Source organism: Camellia sinensis, chromosome 8 (assembly GCF_055761805.1).
Source record: "Camellia sinensis isolate YWXY chromosome 8, ASM5576180v1, whole genome shotgun sequence".
Classification (NCBI taxonomy): Eukaryota; Viridiplantae; Streptophyta; class Magnoliopsida; order Ericales; family Theaceae; genus Camellia; species Camellia sinensis.
The window spans coordinates 142,764,345-142,775,259 of record NC_138968.1 but is presented as its reverse complement, the minus strand read 5'-3'; the positions used below and the strand labels follow the sequence as shown (position 1 = coordinate 142,775,259).

The 10,915-nt window shown below is 34.7% G+C and overlaps 1 protein-coding gene and 1 long non-coding RNA gene across 3 annotated transcripts; one reads left to right on the top strand and one right to left on the bottom strand.

Annotated features, from left to right (window-relative positions):
* Window positions 1-2,744: 2,744 nt before the first annotated feature.
* Window positions 2,745-4,162, top strand: LOC114279822 (senescence-specific cysteine protease SAG39-like). The gene is made up of 2 exons (XM_028222108.2): window positions 2,745-3,294; window positions 3,388-4,162. The coding sequence occupies exons 1-2, from the start codon at window positions 2,745-2,747 to the stop codon at window positions 3,978-3,980; spliced, it is 1,143 nt and encodes a 380-aa protein (XP_028077909.2). The 3' UTR covers window positions 3,981-4,162.
* A 559-nt stretch (window positions 4,163-4,721) lies between these two features.
* LOC145797162 (uncharacterized) lies at window positions 4,722-8,284 on the bottom strand. Of its 2 annotated transcripts, none has more exons than XR_014338348.1 (3): window positions 7,973-8,284; window positions 5,211-5,275; window positions 4,722-5,076 (listed from the first exon to the last, which is right to left on the bottom strand). It is a non-coding gene; the product is annotated as an uncharacterized LOC145797162 (long non-coding RNA). The 2 variants fall into 2 exon arrangements; XR_014338347.1 differs by having other exon boundaries at window positions 5,206-5,275; window positions 7,973-8,272.
* Between the last annotated feature and the right edge of the window lie 2,631 nt (window positions 8,285-10,915).

The following is a 10,915-nucleotide window of genomic DNA, read 5'->3' as shown; positions in this document are numbered from 1 at the left end:
ACTATAATGCAACTGCACTCTTGTCTTGGAATTGTCATCACCCCCTTGTATTAAGTAGATGTAATAACATCCAAAGAACTTGAAAGGCCGGCAATGAACTTGATTTCCCCCTTGATTGTAAAGTATGCTATGTATTGTTTTGAAAGAAATCTTGGATATCAATCATGCAAAACCTTTATTTCTAATATCATTCACTGAGTACCCAAGCTCACCCTCTCTATATATATGTAGGTGATGAGCAAGAAGGCAATGAGGCCTAGACGTGTAGCCGATGTGTTTTTGGGTGCATTGCCGACGTGTTTTGGATTAGCATTTTGTACCATCTTGAAGATTATGCTTCTTAGCCTATAATTCATGTGTACTTGTATATGTCGGCTTGAGAAGCCTTTTGGTCAAGATGTATTTTGTATCTCGTTCCCTTATTGTATCTAAGTTGTAAGACTTTGTAAAAATGTATGTCATTTCATTGGACTTAAGCACGGCTCTCATGGACTATTTAGATTCAGTATATGTATATATGTTGCTTCCGCACTTGTAAGCCCCATATTTTATACTCTGATTGTGTTTGATTCTCGTAAGTCGGCCTTCGGTAATCTCGGATTACTGGCCATCACGGCACCAAACTACTAGGGGCGGTTTGGGGGCGTGACAACAAGCGTGAATACAACCGGAGGGTGCGTGAAATTGTTGAGCAGAGCTGGACAGAAGACTAAATCTCTCTTGCTTTGGGTGCTATAGGACGTAATTAAGCTGCTTCAAATCACTAATCTTCCTCGTTGTAGGTGGCTGGTCTGATTTTCTCTGGTGTTTGTGTATCATTGCTGTATTAATTACAAATGTAATAGAAAGTATTATGTTTACAGGTTGTAATTTAAATTATTGACGTTGGTTATTCATGTATTATGTATGGATTTAAATCATGGTTATTCATGTATTATGTTGAATGCTTTAATGGTTGATAATATATTTTAGTGTTGATGGATTATATTGTTTATACAGGGTACATGTAATATAAATGAATACAGGTTGTTTACAATTTTTTTTAAAAAAAAAAAAAAAACAGAAAATTATTTGGCCACCAAATGTTTTGGTAGCCAAATAGGTAATCAAAAGTTTTGCCTACTAATAATTTAGTAGCAAAAACATAATCCAAAATGTTTTTGCCACCAAATAATTAGTAGCTAAAAAATTTGAGAATGAGAGAAATAAACTATTGGCTACTAAATTTTTTAGTCACGGAAAAAAGGGTATCATTTGGCGACTAAAACTTTTGGTGGCAAAAAGTAAAGAAATGAATCTTAATAGGTTTTTGGCTACGAACAGTTTTAGTCGGCAAAAGTCACCACGCCTAAGGTAGAACTTTTAGTGACTAAATGGTTAGTAGCCAAAAGTTTAATAAAATGAAAAATAATATTTTTGGCGACTAAATTCTTTAGTCCCTAAATGTAGTAATGTTGTGACTAAAACTTATTCCCGACAAAAAGTTTTAGTCGCTGAAAATTTAATTTATTTTATTTGAACACTTTTGGCGACTAAATATTTAGTCGCCAAAATATACCCTTTCCCGACTACTCAGAGTTTGGTAGCCGAATGTTCACTTTTGGCGACTAATATTTTAGTCGCCAAAAGATAACCTTTGCCGACTAACCAGAGTTTAGTAGCCAAAACGTTCACTTTCAGCGACCAAAAATAGTTTAGTTGCCAATACTATCGCCGACAGGGTATAGGCGACTAGTTTGGCGACAAAATATTTTAGTCGCTAATTGTTTCGGCGACCAAAAATGGGGCTTTTGGCGACCAATATTTTGGTCGCCAAAAGTGGCATTTCCTGTAATGTAAGTGATGGCCCTAACTAAAATTGTGATTTCCATTTTTTCGAGCTAATCAATATTTGTATTTTATTCACATATTTTGATAGTACATGCGAACAAAATCGCACTCCATGTTTTGTACCATATATCTGTTTGGAAAGTGTTTTGAGACTTATAAAAAAATTCTGCCAATTTGACCCACGATAATATAGCATGATAGGTATCAACTTGTAATTTGCCACATATTCAACCATACAAGATCCAATTCCCTTGTCACATTATTATGGGTTTAAAATTATAGTTTTCTAGCATTTCTCATTTGTAAATCCTCCCCCCCCCCCCCCCTTCCATTTTCAAATAAATTGATATAGAATTTTTGTATATAAACTATATTTGTATAGCATAATAACCACTCAGGTTGGGTTTGGATCATAAATTTAGATAAAGATTTGAAAAGAGAAAGAGAGAGGAAAAAAAAGTAGGTGAAACATGAATAAATATAACTACATTTCATCCACATTTTTTTTTTTTTTTCAAATCTCTACCCAAATCTATGATCCAATCATAGCCTTAATCAACCTCATTTTTTTGGTAATCATCAATAGTATGGTCATGTACCTGATAAAAGAAAGCTGTGTCATGAAACGTTCCGTACCATCAATCCAGAGGAATTTTTGTCATATAATGATATACCTAAAAAACTATCTTGTGACCAAATAACTAGCTGCATTGATATCATTCATTATTGTACATTACCCATAAACTATACGAATTAGGACTATTAGATACAAATATCTGACATAATCATAAAGAGTAATCAAATGAAATCCTGTTAATCAACATAAATAATGTGCTAAGTCTAAGTCATAACATTTTATTAAGGCACGTAGAGAGCAATAATTTTTATTTTCATTAAAGAACCACAACAATAGTATGCATTGTGACAAAATCATATTACTCTATATAAAGCCCAAATCCGATGCAGAATTCATTGCACCTCCCAACTCAGTCTATCAGTTTCCTTTCCTACCTCTAATTAGCAGAAGAACCATGGATTCCAAAAACCAGCAGCTGTACCGATCCATCCTTTTCACCTTGCTATTCATTTTGGGAACTTTGGCTTCTCAAGTTGCATCTCGTTCCCTTCAAGAGGAATCAATGTATGAGAGGCATGAGCAATGGATGACTAGCTTTGGCCGTGTCTACAAGGATGCTGCTGAGAAGGAGGAACGTTTCAAGATATTCAAGGCCAACGTGGAAATGATAGAATCTTTTAACAAAGCTTCAAACAAGCCTTACAAGCTTGGGGTTAATCAATTTGCTGATCTTACCAATGAAGAGTTCAAACTGCGCAACAGATTCAAGAGTCACGAATGCTCCTCGACAACACCTTTTAAATATGAAAATGTGAGTGCAGTGCCAGCTACCATGGACTGGAGGAAGAAAGGCGCTGTAACACCTGTTAAGGACCAAGGCCAGTGTGGTAAGTAATAATTTTTTAGACTGCAATGCATAAAAGAAAAATGACTATGATGCTTCTTGTTTTGTAACCCTTTTATTTGTTATCAACATATAGGATGTTGCTGGGCATTTTCGGCTGTGGCAGCCATGGAAGGAATTAACCAATTAACAACACGTAAGTTAATCTCGTTATCTGAGCAAGAGCTAGTTGATTGTGACGTATCCGGTGAAGATCAAGGTTGCGGGGGTGGTCTTATGGATGAGGCCTTTAAATTCATTGAACAGAACAATGGCCTGACCACTGAAACAAACTACCCATACAAGGGAACTGATGACACTTGCAACAAAAACAAAGCAGCAAACCATGCAGCCAAGATAACTGGGTATGAAGATGTGCCTGCCAACAGTGAGAGTGCACTACGTAAGGCTGTTGCTAATCAACCTATCTCTGTTGCCATTGATGCAAGTGGATCTGACTTCCAATTCTACTCAAGTGGAGTCTTTACAGGAACCTGCGGCACTCAACTAGACCATGGTGTCACTGCTGTTGGTTATGGGACTGGTGCTGACGGGACCAAGTATTGGCTTGTTAAAAACTCATGGGGCACGGGATGGGGTGAAGCTGGATATATAAGGATGCAGAGAGACATCGATGCTCAGGAAGGCCTATGTGGCATTGCGATGATGGCTTCATATCCCACTGCATAAAATTTAAAAATGAAAGACATTCCTATGTAGAATAATATATATTGCTTATTAATTCTACTATTTCTCAGTTATTAGTTGTTTGTAGCTATTGCAAAACTGTGTACTTCCTATAGTACTGCATCAATATAAAATTAATCATGGTCTTGATTATTATGGGCAACATGTTAATTTCTTTCCTTGAACTCACTTGTTGATATAGCAAATTAGCAATCCTATATCTCCCAATGACTGATGCCCGAGCAGCAATTGAGAACAAAAAGGCATCTGACAATTGTTGTTTCAGACAATTACATAAAAAACATCAAGGTTTGAGCCATGTAACAAAATAAATCAAGAGTCCTTAATTTTATCAATTTAAATTCTAATCTTTTTGATTTTAATTTAAACCATTTGTCTGTTTTTGTTAAGTAAAATCAATAAAAAAAATAATATTTTAATCATTAAACTCGATGTAGGTATTCATAAAATGCCTAAAATATACTTTCTATAGGTCTTAATAATTGGGCTTAATTCCCATCAAATCCTATAGAAAATAAATCATAGTAAAATGCAGATTTTTTTTTTAAAGATCTCTGGCAAAAGATTTTATAGTATAAAGGATACTCAATATTTTCATAATGTCTAAGGTTCCTTAACATCGATCCAGGGAAAATTCGATCTAAAGAATTTCTCTGGACGAATTTTCTCTGGACTTCACAGAGAATTTCTCTAGACAAATTTTTCCTGGACTTTACAGAGAAATTCTAGTTCACAAGGCTTTATTATTATTGAGAATTTCTCTGGACTATAAATTTGAATTGTTGAGAATTTTTCTAGACTATAAATCTGTAATTTATTACAGGGTGCATTTACAAGGCTTCATTATTATTCAAAAGCAAAAGGAAAACAATAATTATAAGCAAACAAGAGAATTTAGGAAAGATGAGGAATGAAGTTGGAAGAAATTTTCTCTGGTTGCCTCTTTAGGTGCTGAAGAAACTTCAGGGGCCTTATTTACCACAGGCTCGGGTTGTACTGGGACCTTTGGTTCTTAATTATGCTCTTCATCTGCCTTCTCATCACTTTCATCAAGAATGTCTTCTTCACTTTCACTTTCCTGTAATTCAACATCATATTTGAGTGATAGTTTTCCAAGACTCGTCCTTTTTTTTAACTAGCTATTAATATAATACCACAAGTGAAAAACGTATAAATCCTGAACTGCTCAAAACCAGGAAAACTTCACTCAACTCAACGAGTCTTTGTCCCAAATACTCAGGGTTGCTACATGGATCCATCTATTCAAAGTCAGGAAACTATTAAAAGATAACAAAACAAAAGAGAACGGAACTATTAATCAAGAAGTAAAAGTCATAATTGATATATGTATATGTATTTATATTACAGGGTAAATCTGAATCAGATACAAATTCTAAAATTTTACATAAAAGGCTTGTTTCAATCAAGTATCACAATATTTGTAATGACCCCAAAACATGTGTCATATTTATCAGTAATTAATTATGTGTTCATATGAAATTAATTGAAGAATATCCGTTTGAATTAGAAAAATATCTGCTGAGGCTACAACTTTGGGATTGAAATTGATGACCGTAATGGGTTCAAAAAACGAAATTGAGCACGCCTATGTGATACCGGGAATTTTTAGACCCATTTGGGAAAATAAATTGAGGACTGAATTTCGTCTGATTCGTTAAGCCTTGTTTGGCTCAAGATTATGGCACAATTCTATTTTTTTGTGATATATCTATACATAGATAAGGATGTTGACTCTTTGACTCAAAAAGAAGAAAAGAAAAATCTAGAAAAAGAGAGAGAGAGAGAGAGAGAGAGAGAGAGAGAGAGAGAGAGAGAGAGAGAGAGAGAGAGAGGAGAATTCGTGAGAAAGGGGAAGAAGGGGGAAAAAGGAGAATCAAGCTACAACTTCTCCAATTAAGTGCTTAAGGTAAGAATTTCTTCTCTACTTTCTTGAAATAAGGTTGAATCATCAATGATCTCGTGTTAAATAAGAGGATTGAAAGGAGAAATATGTTTAATTTGAGCATGTATGGCATGAATAGATGATTTATGTTTATATTTGGCATTCTTGAGGAAGAACCTCCATGGATATGAAGAAATGAAGCTTTTACATGAATAGTTATGATTCTTCACCTCAATTCATGGTTTGATCTTGTACATGATGCATGTGGGTTTTGTTGAGAAGTTGTAAGGTCTAAATCAAGTGGTTTTCAAGTGTTTTGGGGCTTGGTTTCCATCGTTTTGAAGTTGTTTTTGTTAAAGGAAAGGTTAAAGCTTTGGAAGAGCTTAGAATTTCAGATTTTCGCGCAGTCCGCTCGAGCGGAGGTATTCCCGCTCGAGCGTGAAAATCGGCCTTCCAGCAGTTTTGGAAAATTGTGCAGTCCGCTCGAGCGGACAAAGTGGCGCTCGAGCGGGGGACTTATTTTCAGGAAAATTTTGAAGGTTGTATTCAGTTCATATATGGCATGAATTACTTGATTTTATCATATTATTGGCATCATTTGGCACCGCATGAACATGAAATTTAATAAGGGAAGAATAGAATGGCACGAATTAAGTGATTTAATGATAATGTGTATTGAAGAAATGTGTTATCATGTTGATAATTGCAGGTCAAGAGGCGAGGACCGTGCAACCGGTTTTGGAAACCCACTGTGAGTGACATTTTTGTAAAGATATGTTAGTATGATCTATGTTTAAAAGTGCTACGTTATGTTATGGTTTTGAAATGATAAATGTTTTCTGTGAACGAATGTCCAGTTTGCGAATCTAGTATGGCATCCATAGATAGTCCTAAGTGGACCAGTTTACGAGATCTCGGTATGTGTTTAATCGGTGTCCGGGACCGGTTACTCTAGTCGTTGGACGACAAATGTTATGTTCTATGGAGTATGCCATTATGTATGTTCTGATATGAGATGATTATGTTTATGAATGATTTATTTTATGGATATATGAAATGTGGGATTCGTTCACTACCCCTTTACTTTAATGTTACTTGCTGAGCTTTAGCTCATTGTTTGTATATATGTATTTATAGGTGAGCACTCTGGGAGTCAAGCCTAGGCGGAGTCCGAGCTGAGCCGCCGTTTTGAAGCCTACCCGGTGTTTTGATGCCTCCGAGTTGGGGCTAGGCCGTTAGGAAGCTTGGTTTTGGTTGTACATGTGGCGTGAGCCTATGTCTTGTATATGAATTTTGATTATATGTGATGTAATGTAGTGGGTAAATTAACATTTTTGGCATGTAATGTATGTTCATATAAATGCACAGCTCTTTGGACTATTAGTGTTTTGTTTTCGCTTCCGCAAGCCCCGGTTATGTATGTTTTGTACAGAAAGGCCTGTGGTAATCTAAGATTACTGGCCGGTTACGATGCCAACCTTTTCGGGGCGGGTTTGGGTCGTGACAGAGTGGTATCAGAGCGCACGAGTTAATTTACTCACACACGTGTCCATATGAGCTGTAGGGTGTCCTAGAAGAGAAATAGGGCATGGCATAAACATATGTGCATGTGTGCGTGTGTTTTTGAATATATAAAGAGACAAGAACTGTAAATGATGAGACAACAGAGGAACTATCATGCTGAGAATGAAATATTCTATCTGCTATGGGTACTAGAGACCAATGGAGAACACTAATGCAAGGAATGTAGATGAGTCAGAATCTTCTAATGCCAGAATAGATCGGTTAGAAAGAATGGTGGAAGCTTTAACTGGGTTGGTGAGACAACAGCAAGAGCAAAACCAACAACAACAGAGACAACCATTTCCACCTCCTCCACCACCACCTGTGCAAATGGAACCGATTAATAATGATGATGTTATCACCTTGACACAGAAATACAAGAAACTGAAACCATCAGAATTTGCAGAGAAATTCAATGCTGTCAACACAAACAATATATGCATATATATATATATATATATATTTATCAACAATGAGGAGATAGAACCAACTAATTTTTCTTTTGAACCTGAAGACGTTGTAAAACCTGAGGACGTTGCTTTCGGTGCCGCCACCGCTGAATCCAGCGGAGGAAGAAGAGCAGAGGTGATGGCAACGCATACTTGCGGTGGCCAGGGCTGAGCTGTAGGGGGCCATTTTAGCGACAGGGTCGGGGGCTGGAGGTTGAGGAGACGAATGATTTGGGACTGCGATGTGCCCCTTGCCATTGTTGAAACAGTGCGGAAATTTCAAGACTTAAGCGATGAAGAAAATGGAAAAGAGAAAGAGAGAGAGAGTCAGAGATTTTAGAGAGAGAAAAAGACGTAGAGATCGATGAGTTGATTTGAGAGAGTTAAATTTCTCTGTAATATATGGGTGTGGGGTTGAGGGACCTTAGATATCATAAAATAATATTGTGGATCTCTTCCATTACTAAAAATGAAAGAGGGACCTTATACTAATTTTCTCAATAAATAATGGTGAAAGACTTGTTTTTGCAACAGCAATGTAGGGGACACAAAAGATTAGTGGCATATGTTCTTCAAAACTATGTAGTTTTAATTTTGGCCTTTAAATATTTTTTTTTTTTTAACTTTAGCTTTTTATATTTTAATTTTTTTCTCAATTTATTTTAAAAATTAATTTATATCCAAAATTAGAAAAAAAAACACATATTAACAATCACGTAATATAAAAATATTTTATTATATAGGGAGATTTATTTATAAGTCTTTTTTCAGACACTTATGGTATGTTAAGTCTTGTGTAATTTCTTATGGAGTCTCAAGTCCTATTTAGATAGGAATGTATTTTACAAGATCCTACATAAACGTAACGTAACGTGACACTTACATAAACATAACGTAACGTGACACCTACATAAACGTAACGTAACGTGACACTTACATAAACGTAACGTGACACCTACATAAACGTAACGTAATGTGTCACGTTACGTTTCGCAAACTTAAAATTGAATGCTACCATAGATCATAGGTGTCACATTACGTTTATGTAGGTGTCACGTTATGCTACGTTTATGTAGATATGATCTATGGTAACATGCAATTTCATAAGTGTCACGTTACGTTTATGTAGGTGTCACGTTACGTTCGTTTATATAGATATGATCTATGATAACATTCAATTTCCTATATATAGTTTTACTATTATTTATGATATTAACAACTAATATTGAGGGTAAATGTGTCAACAAACTTCCCACAAGACTTATGAGAACATAAATTTTTTAGTAGGATCATATGTAGCATAAGTCTCTCTAATATAGTTTATAAATAATTTTTCCTAAAAAGAACTTCATATCATTTATTGAAGTGGATAGTTAATCCAAGATGAATATGATGAGATTAAAAAATAAAATAAAATAGAGCATTGAGGTTTTTTCAGTACTCTATTTGATTAACCACCATGGATGAGACCTCTATTTGGTTGCAGTGTATTGAAGATAATCAACAAGCAGCATAGCAAAAGTTTTTTTAGAATTTGAAATTGTTCAAGCTGTGAAGGATTGCAATGGGTTTGAAGCTGCAGATTCTAATGGGTTTAATTTCACCTTTATCAAAAATAAATAAATAAAGAAGTTTGGAATATTAGCAAAGAATGACTTGTTCTACTTCATATATGAGTTTCATGCCAATGGGAAGCAAGTTCTCATCACCAGTTTCAACAAGGGCCCACATAGCAGGGTATTTATGATTTGGGTATTAGATCCTCAACTCCATCAATCATAAATTGAGGGAAATTTTTTTTAACAAAAATCCAATAAATTAAAGAAAAAAATGAAGACATACTTAGAAATGCCATCTTGATTAGGCCAGGGAGTCATCAGAGGCAGAAGTGCAGACCCTCCACATCTCTACAGAGGCAGCCATGGAGCTCTGCTTCGTCTTCTCTTTCGATTGGACGGAGTATACATAGGAGTGAGATTATTAATCTCCGGACTCACCTTGTATTGTTTGATTGTAAATTTTATTATTATTCAGATTAAATTCTAATGATCATTCAATCTAATAAAATTGGCAAATTTTATTATGTTTGTCTAGTATTTTACTTTGTTTCTTGAATTTTTATTTTTTTTTTGAATTTAAGTATTATTTGTTTTATTATTAATGGTGAATTTTTAAAATTAGATAGAAAATATCACATTAATTACATGATATAAAAAATTTGTCAAGGTTGTGTTAAAGTATGAGTTATATATAATAGGAAAAATTATTTATAAGGCCTATTAGGGAGACTTATGCTACATATGATCCTACTAAAAAACTTATATTCCCATAAGTTCTGTGGGAAGTTTGTTAACATATTTATTCTCAATATTAGTTGTTAATATCATAAATAATAGTAAAACCATATATAGGAAATTGAATGTTACCATAGATCATATTTATATAAACGTAACGTAAGGTGACACCCATACGTAATGTGATACCTACATAAACGTAACGTGACACTTGTGATCTATGGTAACATGTAATTTACCATAGATCATATCTACATAAACGTAACGTAACGTGACACCTACCTAAACGTAACGTGACACCTATGATTTATGGCAACATTCAATTTCCTATATATAGGAAATTGAATGTTGCCATAGATCATATTTATATGAAATGTAACGTGACACCAATATAAACCAGCAATATTTTCATATTCAATTTAAAAAAATAAAAACTCATTAAGTTTGCGAAACGTAACGTGACACGTTACATTATGTTTATGTAGGTGTCACGTTACGTTACATTTATATAGGTGTCACGTTACGTTATGTTTATGCAAGTGTCACGTCACGTTACGTTTATGTAGGATCTTATGAAATACATTTCTATCTAAATATAGGACTTAAGACTATAAAAAATTACACAAGACTTAACCTACCATAAGTGTCTGAAAAAAGACTTATAAATAAGTCTCCCTTCTTTTTATGTCTATTATTTGTGTCTGCTAA

Excerpts from the sequence above, each read along its gene's own strand:
- LOC114279822 (XM_028222108.2), top strand. The coding sequence starts at position 2,745 with ATGCATTGTGACAAAATCATATTACTCTATATAAAGCCCAAATCCGAT. Across the intron at positions 3,295-3,387 it reads TAAGGACCAAGGCCAGTGTG|GATGTTGCTGGGCATTTTCG; the intron begins GTAAGTAATAAT and ends ATCAACATATAG.